General features: G+C 44.4%; 2 protein-coding genes, 2 non-coding genes and 1 pseudogene across 5 annotated transcripts; 3 read left to right on the top strand and 2 right to left on the bottom strand.

The window, feature by feature from the left end:
* Window positions 1-954: 954 nt before the first annotated feature.
* On the top strand, window positions 955-14914 carry LOC108160408. 2 transcript variants are annotated; one of them, XM_017294402.2, is made up of 5 exons: window positions 955-1136; window positions 7987-8087; window positions 12661-13058; window positions 13130-14119; window positions 14180-14914. In XM_017294402.2, exons 2-5 carry the CDS (start codon window positions 8010-8012, stop codon window positions 14559-14561), a joined length of 1848 nt encoding a protein of 615 aa, XP_017149891.1. In that variant the 5' UTR covers window positions 955-1136; window positions 7987-8009; the 3' UTR covers window positions 14562-14914. The 2 variants fall into 2 exon arrangements, with proteins under 2 accessions (XP_017149891.1, XP_017149890.1); XM_017294401.2 differs by having other exon boundaries at window positions 955-1140.
* On the bottom strand, window positions 4210-4281 carry Trnat-ugu. The gene has a single exon. It is a non-coding gene; the product is annotated as a tRNA-Thr (tRNA).
* LOC117188522 lies at window positions 6613-6731 on the bottom strand. Its single transcript, XR_004472616.1, has one exon. It is a non-coding gene; the product is annotated as a 5S ribosomal RNA (ribosomal RNA).
* On the top strand, window positions 10943-12573 carry LOC108160409 (persulfide dioxygenase ETHE1, mitochondrial). Its single transcript, XM_017294403.2, has 4 exons — window positions 10943-11555; window positions 11623-11767; window positions 11838-12201; window positions 12263-12573. Exons 1-4 carry the CDS (start codon window positions 11349-11351, stop codon window positions 12435-12437), a joined length of 891 nt encoding a protein of 296 aa, XP_017149892.1. The 5' UTR covers window positions 10943-11348; the 3' UTR covers window positions 12438-12573.
* Window positions 14915-15076: 162 nt separating the features above from the next.
* LOC108160406 lies at window positions 15077-16777 on the top strand (annotated as a pseudogene).
* Window positions 16778-17367: the final 590 nt, after the last annotated feature.

Below are 17367 nucleotides of genomic sequence, written 5' to 3'. Positions count from 1 at the left end.
GTTCAATGCACTGGAACTCTATTAACCATTATAATCACCATCGGGTCGTGTCTGGCCCAATAAATCCACAGACACACAGCCCAGTGCACTTCGCTCTCTCCCTGTCGCGCTCGCGCTCTCTCTCGCGCTCTCCCTCTCAGCGCAAAATCATCCACCCAGGCGAACACCGAGAGAGAAGAGGAGAGTTAGCTCAAACGAAAAATCTGACTCGTAGAGCGGGAATTATAAACACGAGTATCTACACACATGATCATATTAATAGGTACACACACCAACGTAATCTTTAAAATAACAGAAAAGGGTTTTATTCAATATTTTAAACTTCAAATTGGCTCTCACTTATTCTTAAAGTATTTTTTTTTTTAATTTTTAATTTATTTTTTATGTCTAATTAGTATTTACTAGTTGGGCACCATGTCTTATACCACAAGTTTTCGATTGGATTGAAGTCGGAAGATAGACTAGGCCACTTTCAAACGTCAATTGTTTGGCACCTTAAAAATCTTTAGTAAAAGTTTGCCTCATGGATATATTTTTTTTACGCATAATGCTCTGTACCATAAGAATGAAAAAAAAGAGAAAATACTTATTATATGTTTATTTTTAGACTGTAGATATAAGAAATAGTTCTTAAATGGCCAAAAAGCCAAGAGTTTCGAAATTATTCACCTTGTATTAAAGAGTTACTGACACTTTACGTATTATATTGATACAAATCGATAAAAACTCTGTTATCCGGCAGTTCCCATGTTTCATTTATTTGTCGCGGAACTGCCACACATTGGCATTTTTAAAACTTAAAGTACGATAAAACTGATTATTATTGAAAAATTTCAAGGTGTACCTATTGAAATGATCATGTGTGTACGTACCTTGTCCCACCACCAGAGAGCAAATGCGCGCCTGCGTTCGCTGCGCTACTGATCAAGCCATGAAATTCAGTCTTAAAACAGACGCGACCAACAACGTTGTGGCTCTCGCTCTGCGTGGTATTTCGTTTCGTTTTGTTTCGTTTCGTTTCGTGCTGTCTGCTGCCCCTGCGCCTGCGCGACTTTTGAACCTTCTTCAATCAGCAATCCAGTGGTAGAGCGAGAGAAGGAGAGACAACTAACTCCTACGCCTGCGCCGCTGTCTATGTGTGTGAGTTTTTTTTTTTTTAAGTTATTTCAAGAGTAAATTTCCTGTGTCCGCCCGGAGGAAGGCTCTATAAACAAAGGAAACACAGACTTAATTCAACGGAAAACCAACGGAAATAATTAAGCGAAAAAATTAAAAATATAATTAACAACAAATCTGTGCCGCTCGCCTTTTAGTAACGGTCGCAATGCGGTTTTAAATGCCCATCCAATCCGAAACCAAACAATCGGCCTAAGCATCGACATCATTGATTTATGTCTCAAGTGTAAATAATTGGCACAAAAGACCAAATTGAGGCTTTCCTCCCTGCCCTGCCCGGCCATGCCCTGACCTTCCATGTCCCATTCCGTCCGCCAATCAAATGCAATGAAATGAAATGTTTCCATTGACTCTTGTGCACATTTGAGAGCGCTTCCATTGTTCGGTTATTGGTTAAGCCCCTGCCGATCCGATCCAACAATCGTCGAAATCACTTGCTGAAATCGAAAGGTTCATCATCGAATCAATTGTCGCTGGCTTAGTGCATTCTAAATACTCGTACAAACCTCAGCGCCAAACGAGGTCGTCACAGCAATAATAATGATGATGGAGCAATTTTCCCCCGGCGTATTGGTGCCTCTGCTGGAAGGCCACTCCTCCCAAAGATCTTCTTTTGGCACCTGCCTTACATAATCCCCTCGACGCTGGGTGAATGGTTCTGTTCTGATATCTGAATATCTATGGTGTAGGGACTTTCAGATCTGCCCCCTTATCATAACAAAAGAGTTGGAGAAAATTGAAATCTCATAAATAAATTACTTGGCTGGCGTCGGTCGTGTTGGCCATTAAAACACAATTTGACTTCTTGATGTGGCTTAGATAAGCGGCAAACAGTCGGACGGCAATCAAGTTCAAAGTTTCTCGCAAAAACTGATTCACTGATGAGGTTGGAGCCTCTATTGGCATTCCTAAGCAGCGGCAATCAATCAGTCAAATATGTATGAGTCGCCGTCGGAGTATCCGATCTCTGACCATATAATTACATATGAAGTCTCTGCGGTTGGATCACGATCTCAGGTTCTGTCTGAAACGTTCTGTTCCGTTCCGATCTCTGGGTTCTAGTGGATTCGGGGTAAATGCAGTGGCAGGTTCTCCTGTCTCCATTCCTCCCTGCATCTCGAGTTTGTCATTAATTTTAATTAGATATTTCCTTTTGGGAATCGTTGAATGCATTTGAATAACAATTGTTCGCTCTAACCGAATTGTGTGTTTCTATTTCCATTTCTTCATTGAAATTCGAGACCAAACCCTTTATCGACTTGACAGGATGTCTAGGCCGGCTCTCTGGAGAGGTTTATTTACATATTCTTCGGAATCTTCTGCTGGTTTGCCTTTGACTTTTGTCTGCTTTTTGATGTTTTCAATGCTAACAACCTAATCAAAGTTTGGTTGTGTTTTAGGTATTTGTTGATATGTAAATTTTTGGATGGCTGTATTTTATTTTTATGTGGGCTTCAGGTCGTGTCTGTGCGTGGACGAAGATGCAACAGGGGACTGTGTGCCGCCTTTTGTTTTTGGCTACTCGACTCGTAACTGGGAATAGAAAGCCCAAGATTTGAGATAACTTTGCATACATCTTCATGCTGTGTGTGTGCGTAATATCTCTAACTGTTTCGGCTTGGGGTTTCACTTTCATTCAGCCGAGAAGCTGTAACAATTAAAATGAGAGTAGCCAATCTCCATTCCAAAAATAAACCAAGCCAAGCTATTGATTTCGAATTCGCTTTCGTTGCGATATGAACGTATTTCCGATCAGCAGATCAGGCCAGGCTAGGCCATGGGCAATTTGCACTTTCCTAGCCTCCGATCTGAGTCTGGTATTAAGCCGACTTTCTAGAATTGATTTGCATAGATGATTTGTCCAGTGCGGAGACTTTCACGACCCCAATCTGCACCACCAGTCAGCAGAGAGTTGAGCAGCTGACATTCTAACTGTGAGCGAGCGATATTCACTCAGACATTTACTAGTATACGAGAATAATTGCCCACTGAAATGATGGGCAATTATCAGCTGACATGACGGCAACAGCTGCACAACAAACAACTAGTACGGTACTCCCTCTATGGAAAGAACAAAGGAAACCTACCTGTTTTCTTATTTTTAGGAGTACGAGAAGAAAGAGCAAAATTTGTAGAATGCTGTTTTATCCGCTTAGTGTTCCAAGTGTAAGCTTCACTGTGCATTCGATTTTCAAGTCAGTAGTCAAATAAATGCGCAAGCTGTCTTTAGCAAATTCTCACAAAACAAAGAAGGCCCACCGCAGAACGAGCATTCCACGATAAAGAGAGGCTTCACTGTACGCGTTATGAACACGTTCACCTACTTACAAGTATTAACCCTCCAATAATAGCAATCAATTGAAGACAATGAATTCTGGTATCAGCAGGTACTGAGTATAAGAACAGCCTAGCAAGTGAGGAAGCCAACGACCTCTAAGGCAATGTCACTCAAAGAGATAACTCTTCTTGCCCAACATAAGCCCCGAAAACAACAATGAAATCTCCGTATTTATGTCAAGTACATTAAGCTTATTCTCAGCCAGATGCCGGTCTCTGGTATGATCTTTACTGGACCATTTCGTAGGCTATGTACCAGGCAGCCTCCTAATGTGATTAAAATTATCAATGCCGCGGCCTGCCTTAGTGACACTTGTGCACATATGTGTAAATGACAAGCCATGCCAATTGTTGGGTACATTTGTATCTGCGAATGTGTGTGAAACGATACAAATATCAGCTCATAAATTACTCAAACACATACCATACCCAGGGGGGACGCAGGTGTTTTGTTTGGAAACTACGACCGAGCAGGGTTAAGGTTTCAGAGAAAACCCCAATAAAACAAAAAAGCAAAACAACCTTTTTTAGTCATTGCCCCCTTGGGGCCAAATGTTTATTCATAAAGGTTGTTAATAACTGAATTAAGCTAATTTTAATAATTATATGAACCTTGCTGACAATTTGCAACCCATGAAATACATTCAAAATTAGCGTAATTATATAGTAAATGAAAATAAAAAGAAAATTGCCAATTGCCTCCTGTGAGGATTGAACTCACGACCCCTGGTTTACAAGACCAGTGCTCTGCCACTGAGCTAAAGAGGCCTCTGCTTGACGGGCGTCCTATGGCCCATAGCATTTACGCGCTAACAGAATGCTTCTTAACAGAATTCTGGAAAAGCTTAACAGTGACAGAGAGAGAGCGCGAGAACAAACCATACGATGTAAATATCGTGTTAAGTTTGCTGGAGCTCTCAGGGCGATTCTTCATTTGCATTAAGCCAAGCGTCACAGCATTCAATCGAGTTTTTTATATAAATGTACGTGCTATAGTATACACATACTATTGTTAGAACCAGGTGTCATCTCCATTTAAGCAATTGAGCAATTTAATTTGCATTGTTCCACAAGCTGCGGGGGCGAACACTGGCTGGCACTGAGCTCATCTCGCAACAATTTTGTAGGCGCGTTCGAAACTAAATAAACAGGCTTGGGGCCCAACAGAAGAAGAGGCGTGGCAAGATACGCCTTCTAAATACATTAGAGAATGTGTATAGAGAGAAAAGGGGATATTTTGTAAATTGGATTTTGATTTTGTTTCTCTGCATCGGATTTACATATGTACAAGTTCTGTTGGATGTGTGGGAAGTGTGTGTTTTAAATACCCATAATAATATTAATGACAAGACTGACATCTCAACGGAATGCATATGATATGAACCTATAGAGAGCCGGGCAGGCATCGAATACTGATTGAGATCTCTGCTGATTGGAATTTATGATCTGCAACAGAATCGCAGTTAGAGTCATCGTCTCCGATCCCGTGGAGACCTTGGCCGACAAGTTAGGCGACATGAGATTCAGCTGGAATCTAGACACAAATGATACACGGGAAAAACGGAATAAACGTGTCATCGTTTTGTGGTTTTTGGGTCATTTGGTGTGTGCGTTAAGCCAAAACGGAGCACCCAACGGCACGTCCAATGGCTGATACAGTCGTATGGGATATCTCGACTAGACCGGAATTCGGATTCGAACAAGTTTCACTTGCCACCTCGACCTGCCACTTGCTACTTGCCACTGTCCAGTGGTCATCGTTCCAGTTGCTTGGCCATCATCATCATCATCGTGGAAAATGCAATTTGCAACTTGAATTTAAGAGTACAGTCCGGGTAGTACGTATCACAATTTGCAGCTTGTTCTTGGCTTGAAACATTGTTTCGGTACCTTGAGCCAAATTGCTTCATAAACTTGGCTTTTTGTCATGTTTCTATGGCTGTCTCCCTCTTTGGGTTACAGTCGGACGCCGGAAACGTGCGAAACGTAAATGTAGACTAATGGAAATGATTATAGAGCTGACTGTACTTCAAACGATAGAGATGGACTCGTGAGGGGATCGTGTAGATCTTGAGGGAATTTTAAACAAAATTGATTCGAGTCGCTAGTTCACAAATGCTCCGCTGTTCGAATATATTCTACGCCCTGGCGTATCCTTTACAGCTCACATAACCATCTCCATTAACTTAATTATTAGGCACTTGTACTTGTTCTTGCCCTGGTTGCGCTTCAGTGGCTTCAGCGCCCACATGCACGAGGCCTGGGAAACACCTGTGCCTGAGCTGGCAGTCGCTGCACTTGCTCTCGTTCTTATTAAATGGTAGAGAAGACAAAAGGAGAACCCTTCAAAGTTGGCCACGCAAATTCAAGAATAATAATTACATGCATATAAGGTAGCTCCCAATGGCTGTGTCTACATATAGAATACTCGTAGTTGAACGATCTTCATGCTTGACAGACTTTTCCCACAGCCACCACAGTAACCGACACTGCTGCAATTTGGCGATAGTTTACCTGCCAGATACCCCTGGCGTATTCTGGCTAGATTCCTCTTAGATCCCCTTAATTTCAGCTCATTAGCAAAGCGATCTAACAAACTTCAGCCAGCGACAGATCTGAATCCGACTGCTAATGTGCGAGTACTCGGCGGGGCTTTCGTTCAGGCCAGATCTAGCCCATAATTAGACACTAAAGCGGAATTAGATTAATGATAGGCCCACATTGGGTGAGCTAACCAAAACAACTCAGCCCCACTCCTCTCGCCGCTGATTTTCCCAGGTAGTTCCTGTCCCAGCACGCAATCCCAGAGATAGGCCCCAAAAGACAGACCCAGACAACATGCTGATGGAGGTCTTAGCTAAATTTTGTAGAACGCTGCTCGAAGCGTTGCCAGCATGATGATTATTCCCCAAGACTAATGACTTACTTGCTCCCAAGCAAAATATTACAATGTCAAAGTGATGGTATTAGATAAAGATGATACAAGATACTGAGCAGAGGAAGCTGCACACTTGGCTTTAAGTACTCGTAAATTCTGAATAGAACAGAAAACAGAAAAAAACAGAAAACTAGAAAAAGGAGCAAAAAGTTTGCTGACAAGGCCAACAACACGCGGTGTTCCCAAGCGGTCCCCCATCTAAGTACTAACCGCGCCCGACGCTGCTTAATTTCGGTGATCGGACGAGAACCGATGTATTCAGCGTAGTATGGTCGTTGGCGAAAGTCGTCCGCTGGAACTTCAAGTATAAGCCACAAAAGCTCACTTTATCGAGAGCTTTTTCAACGAAAGTTTTACCCATTTGTTCTAGGTCGGTAGGTGGTCTTGTTCTTCACACTGTTTTCCATAGAACTCGTTTTTCTGCCGCTTTAGAGGCCTATAAAAGCCGAGATAACGGTGTTTGGCAAGCCCTTTGCTCCATTCGTATGAGATACATTTTCTACGAGTATGTCACAAGTATCTATGACAATTGCATCCGCCGTGCAGGCCATGTACGCGTATGAATGGAAGGGCTTTGTCTTCCGAAGCCGACAAAGGCAAAATAAACAAGTGAAAACCATACAGGGAAGAGTGGAAAAGAGTTGCCGTTTCCTTTGCCGGCACATTAAGTAATGTGATCTATGCAACCTCATCTGTGAGATTTTATCTCCCAGAGCGTCTATCTTGCGGCTGTGCGAATCTGCATATCGAATGCATTTCTTTGTTGTGCCCTGCCACTGCCACTGCCACCACCGAAAGTGCGTCCACAGCAACACCAGAGCTCATTTGCATATGATGAACATTTCTTTCCGCCACTCTCCCCTCGGACGTACTCGTAATATGAATGATATGATGGAACGAAATCTTGACACATGGGAGGAAGGAAGGTTCTTTTTCTCGCCTAATTAAACTGGCTTCAACGAATCGTAAATGTAACGTGCCAAAGTTGTTAAGAGCGGCCAACCGAAAATTGCACAAACACACACCCGAGAACCCTACCCCACAAGAGTGGAGTATTCCGACTAAAAGGTACCCTCTAACTAGTGGGACTTGAAAAATGATTTGAAGGGAAACGAAACTCCTCTAGCCAGAGGTATACAGAATGAATACTCGTATGTAAATACAGATTATTGGGATACAGCATGCTGTCATAGGTTCTGGGCTATATCTTTGGCCACATCTTATCTTTATATTTTAGTATACCCTCCTATGCCATAAAATTAAGGGGCTTAACAAGCAGATACACATACATGTATACATGTATGTATCTGTCTGGCAATTGTTTTTGTCTTGCGAAGCGGAACGCAAATTAAAGTGACTTTGAGGAGGCTACAGCCTGGGCCTGTCTGGTGGGGCTGTCCACTTGCCAGGCGAAAAGTTCAAAGTGCACTCACAGATACCACAGATATATCACTGTCAACTTACCCAACCCAAACACACTCCACTACAATCCAGCATGCCACTTAATGTTGCTCTCTTGTGTCTCTCTTTTGCAGTGCTGAGCTGAGCGATTTCCATCATGGACACCGGAAGTGTGGTTAGCGAACCGATTTCCGCGCATCATCGCGCCTTTGCCAAACAGAAATCCGCCTCCATGGTAAGTTCATTCGATTGCAGAAACTGAAACAGAAAGCTATGCAAGCCACGACGATTGTGTAAGACCACATTATAGAAATAGACAGAAACATACTGGTACTCGTATGTTTACACATAATTAATGCATCATCTATCGCTTGTTGCCTCCATTGCCCTGCCCCATTGTCTGATTCGATTATATAAGAGCGCCAAATGCTATCCACGCTAATTAGATGTTGACACGCACATCCCATTCCCATCACCAACCCAGACAGACATCGGCCACTAGGCAGATACATACATACATAGATACTCGTACTTGGCGGACTATACGTACCCCCGATTACTTTGTATCGTTTCTCGCTAGAAAGTTGTCGAAATGAAATTCGCAAATAGCCAAAGATAAATCAAAGCTACAATCAAGCAAATACCAGACGAAATATAGCGTAGCAGAGGGATATTGATATTCAATTCGAATTCTTAGATACCCTTGCAGGTCCTACCGCACGTTTATCTTATAACACCCTCCACCAAAAGTTACCCTCGCCCAGAAATAAATGCCAGCTAATAATGAGTTGAAAACACCGAAAGATTGAAATGGCAGAGCCCCAAAACAAAAACAGTTTTCGACAATTAATTGCAAATGCATTTGAATGCATTTTTAAGCAACACTTTCACGCGGCCCACAACAATGCAAAGTCATTCATTCCGATGCAACCTGAGAGTTGCATTCAACCGATTGGGCGTTCGAGTATCTAAATATTTTACCAGACACGAGTATTACATATGTGTGAAATACTGCATACTGCACCCCCCCAGTGAGACGAGTGGAATGAATAAGTGTGTGAAAAGTGAAATTATGATTCAATAGATTTAGCATATTTATGAAACAAGAGAATTCCCTGTGATCATCTCCTAGGAAGTGAAGTTTTGAGTTACGCCAAGCTGGAAAGGGTCAAAATGTTGGGAAAGGGTAGCCTATGACCCCACAGATCTTTAGCATCTGGGTTCAGTACACTCACTCACCTCTCTCATATGTTGGAGATATTTTATATTTGTGGTGCAATGGGGAGAGGAATATTCACAAATGATTTCTGCTTAGCAATTTAGTGGAAAGAAGTCGGACAGACGCCACAATGGAACTTTCACTCGCAGCGAAATGATTGAAAGCAAGAGTGAGTGACGAATACTCGTATGTTTTTGTTTTTTTTTTTTGTTTTGTCTGCGTTCGAGCATCGGACATCAGCATCCACATCGATGCGACTCATTAACCGGCAGGTGTTTAGTCAAGGGGTGTTGGAGAGGCTGCCATAGCAATAATACTGTATCTATAAATAGTCCCAGTAAATTGGCCATAACAAATGGCTGAACAAATAGTTTGCATTGCCCAAATATTGAGTAACGCAACGCGACTGGTAGGGAATATCAGCATAGTACACTCTTCGAAGACCTTCCACAAACCGCACCCCAAAGTCGGGCTGCATTTCACACCCTTCTTGACGACAGACACAGATCCCTACCATTCCAACGGTCAATTAATTCCTTCCGCAAAATTACATCAATTACTCAACGCCATGGAGGAAAAGAGCCCTGCCCGCATTTGATATTTGAAACTCTCCTCTATAAAATATGCAAATTTATTTATGATCTGAACGAAAAGTCAAGAAATTTTATAGCCCAATCCGCTGTACGAAGAAGTTCTCACGTTCTCCCTCTGGACTGGACAATGTCCAGTCTCGATTTCCTTCCCCTGCTTGTTATTAATTTTGTACAAATTTCTCAACAACTGCAACTTCCTCAAGCAAATGGTAAGGGTTGCCAGCGAGGGGTGAAAGGGAGCTTCAGTTATGTCAAGGCGGTGGTTGTTGCACTTAAGTGCAGCTGAGACAAGACTTTGTAACGGTTCTTTTCAGTTCGGTTCGGGGCTTATGGGGTGGTGTGCAAATTGTTTCATATGGCAGGAGGAAGTAAACACTGTGCAGCGTTATCCTGTGGGAACGAGATTAAAAACTGCAACTGAAAATGAAACATTCATTATTCCCACATGATATTTTACACCCGATAATCAAAATGAGTTTAGGGGTATATTAGATTTGTGTGTAATGCCCAGAAGAAAGCCTTTCCGACCACATGAAGTATATATATTCTTGATCAGCATCAATAGCCGAGTAGATTGAGCCATTTCTGTTTGTCCGTCCGTGAGCCTGTGCGTCATGTTTGACGCCTAGTTCTCAGAGAGTATAAGAGCTAGACCAACGAAAATTTGTATCCAGACTCCTGTGATGTCACTCTGAATCAATCACCAATCACTCAATCACCCCCACAAGGCACGAGAATCTGTGAAATCCACACTTTAGAAGATACGAGAAAACCAAAAACGCAGAATCATAGAAAAGTATCAGATCTTTCAGACTGTGCGCCCTCTGACAGGTCCGTATCTGCGACTCACAACGTTCCCCCTAGTTTATATTTTATTTTTTATATATTTATTATTATTTATATCTCGGATCTAAATAAAGGCTTTTTTCTCTGGGTGTACGATTCGAAATTTTAATTAATTCTGCTACAAGGCAGGTATAGCATTTTTACTGTTTTCGACCTTATTTTACATGCTTTTTTTATTTGCTCATTTTTAAAAGAACATCTCAAAAAATCAAAATTTTTATAAAGTTTACGAATCAATATTCGAAAGGGGTTTAGAGGTGGACTGAAATGGCATATCTACATGCTTTTTACATGGAACATATGTACACATTTATGTAAATAGCTCGAAAAGCTTTCGTTGTGGCAGAGCAACAGGTTCCACCGACAGGCCCCAAAAGCCCCAAAAGCTCCAACAGCGTCAAAAGTTGGGGAGAAAGCGAATCTCACCTAATCAGCTGATTTGTCTATAGTCCGGTTGCTGGTGCTCTTTGTTTGTTAAAATTTTGTTTGTTTCTCTAAAATTGGCCATAAGATAAGTGTTTTTTGTAAACTAAATACCTGCAAAGATTTCGCGATTGCTAGGCATTACCGCTAAAAAATTGTGCTGTGATAAATGTGATAAACGAGAGACTGACGCGAAACTCAAGCAAAAACAAAAAGTGCTCAATTATCAGTAATTTACAATATTAGGAAACTTGATTCCATAAGCCAACTGATTAATTTTTAACTAGAAAAAGTTGTGTGCTTATATAACAAGTAAACAGAACAGAAGCCGAACACCGAATACTGAAACCGACCGAGCAAACCCCATTAGAACCGAAGCTCTGCTCGCCCCCATAGCACTGGGAAATTGAAAAAAATGCGAATCGTTGGCCGCAGTATGTTGTCAGCCCTCAAGCGGCTATCAGTCAGCCATCAGAATCAGACGATCTTGGCCAGAAGTAGCTCAGTCCGCAGTGCCCAGCGGAACCCAGAGTCGCAATCACATCGATCAGTCCATAGTCAATTCGGGACAATGAGTCTGCCGGAGCGCAAGCCCTTCACGCCGGACTTCTTTTTCCGCCAAGTACGTAAACCACATCTGACGCATCTGATGAAATTTCTCAGTCGAGATTAACCATCACCGCCAACAGCTGTTCGATGGGGAGAGCAGCACCTACAGCTACCTGCTGGCGGACCTAAAGACTGGCGAGGCCGTGATCATCGATCCCGTGCTGGAGCAGGCCAAGCGAGATGCCCAGCTGGTCAAGGAATTGGGCTTCAAGCTCAAATATGCCAGTGAGTGAGATGGGAAGGGGCACTCTTGTCACCTAGGGGATAATTTCATCATCCCACGTGCGTATTTCAGTCAACACACACATGCACGCGGATCACATAACGGGCAGCGGCTGGCTCAGAGAGCTGACTGGCTGCCAGTCGGTGATTGCCGCCGCCAGCGGTGCCAAGGCGGACTGCCACTTGAAGGAGGGCGATCACGTTGATTTTGGGAGCCATGTCATTGATACTCTGGCCACTCCTGGACACACCAACGGCTGTATGAGCTACGTGATCAAGGATCAGGGCTGCGTCTTCACTGGCGACACACTCCTTATACGCGGCTGCGGACGCACAGACTTCCAGGAGGGCAGCCCCAAGAATCTGTATGAAAATGTTCACAGCAAGATCTTTACGCTGCCCGATAACTATCGCATCTATCCGGCCCACGACTACAAGTGAGTTACAGGAATGTGAAAATGAAGAGAAGATCGAGTGCTAACACTTTGATCCTTGCAGAGGACAACTAGAGAGCAGCGTGTGGGAGGAGAAGCGCTATAACCCCCGTCTGACCAAGGATCTTGAGGAGTTTATCAAAATCATGGAGAACCTTAATTTGCCATATCCCAAGAAGATAGATGCGTCGCTGCCCGCCAATCGAGAGTGTGGAGTCTACGATATACCCAAGGAGTAACCCACTCAAATTAGATCCTTATAAAGCCACTACAAGTGCATCTAAACAAACATATTCGTATATCACAATACTTCCAAGAGATTTGTAATCTATAAAAATATAAATAAATATACTTTTGCAATCCATATTCAACCCAGATCTTAGACGTTACTCTAGAAACAGATACTTTCCCATGAAGAAACGAATGTCAACTAATTTCTGCCACTTCTTCCTATTTTCACAGACCATTCTGAATCCGAAGGGTTGTGGCAGTGCTGCCAAGTACAGTCTCCACACGACAGTGGCAGCCGAGAGCCATGAGGGCAGTCACACGACCACCCACAGCTCTTCCACCGGAAGACGGCGCAAGGGCGGCTCCCTGGGCGGAACGCTCTCATCCCGCTCCACGCGCAGCGAGTCAAAGGAGCTTCGTTCGGCTCTGCAGGATCGCGAGGCCGTCATCCAGAATCTGCGCATCCAGCTGTGTCTGGGAAAGCTGCCACGGCCCAGCGGACCGCCGCTGGACGATTCAGAGAAACCGGCAGCCGAGCAAAAGCTGAGCCGGCTGAAGTCCGAGGCGGAAAATAAGCGCATCAAGATCAAGAACCTAAAGAGCGCCCTCGAGAAGCTAGATATCACAGAGTAAGTAATGAAAGCAGATAAAAACGAAGAAGATTAAAGCTAATTCCCATCCCATTCTCTTCCGCCCGTAGCAACATCGACATACGCATCCGTCAGGCAGAACTGGAGTATGCCCTCGGCCGGGAGGAGCTTCAGATGCTTTCCATAGTGGAGGAGGCTCGGGCCCTGCAGGCCAGGTTGGAGAAGTCCAAGCCGGAGGCCCAGACCCTCTACAATATCATTAGCTCTGGGGTATCGCTCAGCCTGCATGCGGTGCATGCGACGTCCGGACGATGGGCAGCCCAGCAGCGGGCCGATCAGCCGGGATTCTATGTGGAGTGGGCCCTGGAGGGCGACGGACTGTACAAGGGCGATCGCATTCTGGAGATCAACGGGCGCCTGGTGACCAGCAAGACCAAAGAGGAGCTGCAGAAGCATGTGGGCAACTCCGGAAAGTGCCAAATGGTGGTGCTGCGAAAGAAATCCCTCCCTATCCCCCAGAAGCAGCTCGACCAGGAGAAGGAGAACAACATGCGACTGCAGCATCGAATCTCTTACTTGGAGGAGCAGGTGAAAGAGCTACAGACAGTCAAGGAGCAGCCACATCACCAGCAGCAGCAGCACCAACAGCACCAGCAGCTGCATCAGACACCCACCAGCCAGTCGCAGCATGTGACCAGCATTAGTATCTCATCTCCCCCTTCGACACCGCCCGAGAAGCCGCTGATCTTCCAGCGGGGCAACTACATCACCACCCTGGTGGGCGGCAAGCCAATTGAACTGATGGGCGATGATAGCGCCCAGACGCCAGCGCATGTGACCAAGACCCTGATCAAGGAGAACACCCACATCGACCTGCGCGAGCGTCTTCCCCACATGTATTCCATGCCCTCGAAGTCGCTCTCCGCCTCGAAGATCTCCATCAACAGCGACTCCGCCTACATGCAGCACCACAGGCGCGAGAAGGAGCGTCACCGGGAGCGTCGGCCACGCGACCCCCTCCAGCAGCAACAGCAGCTCCACCGCGAGCATCTGATGAGCGGACATGCCCGCAGTGTGGAGCACCTCAACCAGTACAACGGGTATGTAAACAGAGAATTTCCGCTAGGTTCCAGCCATACTAATCTCTATGGTCTTCCCAGACTGGAACGTCGTCGGGAAACGCCGCGCCAGAGCGAGGCGCAGACCCTGCGCACTCGACTGCCCAGCGATATGAGGAGCGTCAAGTCCCTGGACTTTGACAGCGAGAACGAATCCAGACCAGCGACAGAGACTCGCACAGTGCGACCGACGCCACCGAAGAAGCCCCTGCGGCTGTCTCTGCAGCGGGCCCAGAGCCTACAGACCGTGGAACTGCACCCCGGCCACGACCTGGAACGGAAGCGACCGATGAAACGGATGCATCACAACAATAACAACCACAACAAGACCGCAGCCTCGCCCACGGACGAGGGCCAGACGATGCTCATCGAGAGTTGCAGTCCGCTGCACACAGCCTCTCTGGGCAGGCACAAGCTCATCTAATGGGTGGGAAACACCCGCCACGTAGTGTTAATGGAACTATCTTAAACCCCGACTGCTAGCAGATGGCAGTTGACACCAACAGGCGGACATGTGCAAAATTATAATTAGAATTACGTTTACCATTAGCAGTCTCTTGCGTAAATTGTTGAGAGGTTCACTTGTACTCTACATATATCGTAGTTGTTGTAGAGCTCGGTGTGCACTGTACTTACATTCTACATCGACAAGTAGGGCTTGGCTATAGTCTTGTAGTATAAGCAGACCTGATAATTGAGAGATTATTGTATGATGATTTTATTAGCACAATTTATACAGACATTAATGTAAATACACAAATAAACTTATTCATTTTATTTTGTGCTGAATTTCTTTTGATTCGGGAAATTATAGCCACCAGTGACGGACCGGCCCCCACACACTCGTAAATTTTGTATGACTCTTGATGCTGATAAGATTTAATTGATGGCACCTAAATCATTAGTAGATAAGAGCAGATCCCCATTCGAAAGTTGATTTCGACTCACATTACTCCAGACTGGAAACAGTTTCTTAGAAGTCCTCCAAGAATACAGAGTATTGGTTTCTTTCTCCAGAGAAATAATTAAAGGTGAGTACTTAAAAGAAGTACTTAGTACTTAGAAACGAAATGCATATCACTTATGAATTGAATGGACGTTGCATACTTATGCTTTTCTATACTTTATGGCAACGAAAATTCCATTCCCGATCAGAATCTATACTATATTTGAGTGTATTTAGTTTTATCTCATTCTGAGCTATTATCAAACGCAATCAGTTCCTTAGATAGGGAGTTTGACAAATATCGGGCAGACAGGAAAATGGGTACCGTCCATTACCGTGAGAGCCATAAATTAGAGATAGAGCAAAAATATTCAAACCGAAACTGGGCGACCGATAAGCGGGGACCTGTCCAATAAAAAAACACTCATAATTCAATCATTGAGTACCAGAATTGAAGTGCCTGATACAATGGTCCGTCCCTTCATCGTTTTCAGTTTGGAATATGTTGCGAATTCTTGCGATTATATTGGCGTTGTGTGCCACAATATGTGCGACTGTTCAACCGGTAAGTCTCTGAAGGTTTAACCAATACTCGACACAATAACAATGCATTCTTGAATTCTCATACTGCCCTTTGCTTGCCTTGTTGGAAAACATCCAGAATGGTTTATCAAGTCTGCCGGAGCGCCAACCCTTTACATCGGACTTCTTCTTCCGTCAAGTACGTACTCTCCTTTAATGTAAACTGTAAGCAACTGTCCCAACTGATTCCCAACAGCTTTTCGATGAGGAGAGCAGCACCTACAGCTACTTGCTGGCGGATCTGAAGACTGGCGAGGCCGTGATCATCGATCCTGTGCTGGAGCAGGCCAAGCGAGATGCCCAGCTGGTCAAGGAGCTGGGCTTCAAGCTCAAATATGCCAGCGAGTATGTTTAGTCACTATACATATATACAACTAATATCACTTATTTATTATTTCTCCCAAGTCAACACACACATGCACGCGGATCACATCACGGGCAGCGGCTGGTTGAGGGAGCTGACTGGCTGCCAGTCGATGATTGCCGCCGCCAGCGGAGCCAAAGCGGATCTGTATCTGAGGGAGGGCGATCGTATTGAATTTGGAAGCCATGTCATTGATGTCCTAGCCACTCCGGGCCACACCAATGGCTGCATGAGCTACGTGATCTGGCCTGCGTCTTCACTGGCGACACGGTTCTGATACGCGGCTGTGGACGCACAGACTTCCAGGAGGGCAGTTCAGAATTTCTCTACGAAAATGTCCATACCAAAATCTTTACACTGCCCGAGAACTATCGCATCTACCCAGCCCACGACTACAAGTGAGTTACAGGAATGTGAAAATGAAGAGAAGATCGAGTGCTAAAGCGTTGATCCTTACAGAGGACAACTAGAGAGCAGCGTGTGGGAGGAGAAGCGCTATAACCCCCGTCTGACCAAGGATCTGGAGGAGTTTATTCAAATCATGGATAATCTAAACTTGTCATATCCCAATAAGATAGGTGGTGTTATTGAAAGCTACTAGTATAGGATCATCCCGTAACTAATGGATCTCTTTCAGATGTCTCGCTGCCTGCCAATCGAGAGTGCGGAGTCTACGATATACCCAAGGAGTAGTCCATGAACAAAAATATAACGTTAATTTAATTAAATAAATGCATTGAAAAAAATATACAAGCTGACCGAAGCTCTGGCATACATGCACTTTAAGCATGGCCATTATTTATAGCCACCAGTGTAGGCACAAGCCTTACACGTATTGAGAGACGCGATAGTGAATGCTTCAGTATACAAATTATGCACTCGGAATAAATCTGGCCACCAGTGTGGGCACGAGCCGAGCACGTATTTTGTGACGAGATGGTGATAAACTATTAAAATAAACCGCACGTAAGCGTGTCCCGGCAGCCGTTTGAACAATTGCGAAGAATGCAAACATTGTATAAGAGCTAATAATTGTGCTTTTATTAAACACTTAATTGAAAAATACAATTGAAAAGTAAATCTAAACGATTGATAGCTCTTAAGCTATTTCCAGTGTTTAAATGCTTAGACTATCCGACTGATAGTACCGTTCAAATTCAGCACTTGATAAAGCTTTGCGAGTGTGAGAGAGTAATTGAGAGAGGAGAGCAGATTTCTCAACCAGACGACACGATCCGATCCGATCTCAGTCAGTGCTGCCAGTTTAGCCCATTTCAGGCTAGATCTAGCATTTTTAAAAGTAGACTAGCTTTTCAAATTCATTAAAGCAAGATTTTG

Source organism: Drosophila miranda, chromosome 3 (genome assembly GCF_003369915.1).
Source record: "Drosophila miranda strain MSH22 chromosome 3, D.miranda_PacBio2.1, whole genome shotgun sequence".
Classification (NCBI taxonomy): Eukaryota; Metazoa; Arthropoda; class Insecta; order Diptera; family Drosophilidae; genus Drosophila; species Drosophila miranda.
The sequence above is the reverse complement of the archived record's forward strand: the minus strand, read 5'-3'. Positions and strand labels throughout refer to the sequence as shown.

Coding starts and splice junctions, on each gene's coding strand:
- LOC108160408 (XM_017294402.2), top strand. CDS start 8,010: ATGGACACCGGAAGTGTGGTTAGCGAACCGATTTCCGCGCATCATCGC. Junction 13,059..13,129: donor GAGAAGCTAGATATCACAGA/GTAAGTAATGAA, acceptor TTCCGCCCGTAG/CAACATCGACATACGCATCC. Junction 14,120..14,179: donor CACCTCAACCAGTACAACGG/GTATGTAAACAG, acceptor TGGTCTTCCCAG/ACTGGAACGTCGTCGGGAAA.
- LOC108160409 (XM_017294403.2), top strand. CDS start 11,349: ATGCGAATCGTTGGCCGCAGTATGTTGTCAGCCCTCAAGCGGCTATCA. Junction 11,556..11,622: donor CGGACTTCTTTTTCCGCCAA/GTACGTAAACCA, acceptor CACCGCCAACAG/CTGTTCGATGGGGAGAGCAG. Junction 11,768..11,837: donor CTTCAAGCTCAAATATGCCA/GTGAGTGAGATG, acceptor TGCGTATTTCAG/TCAACACACACATGCACGCG.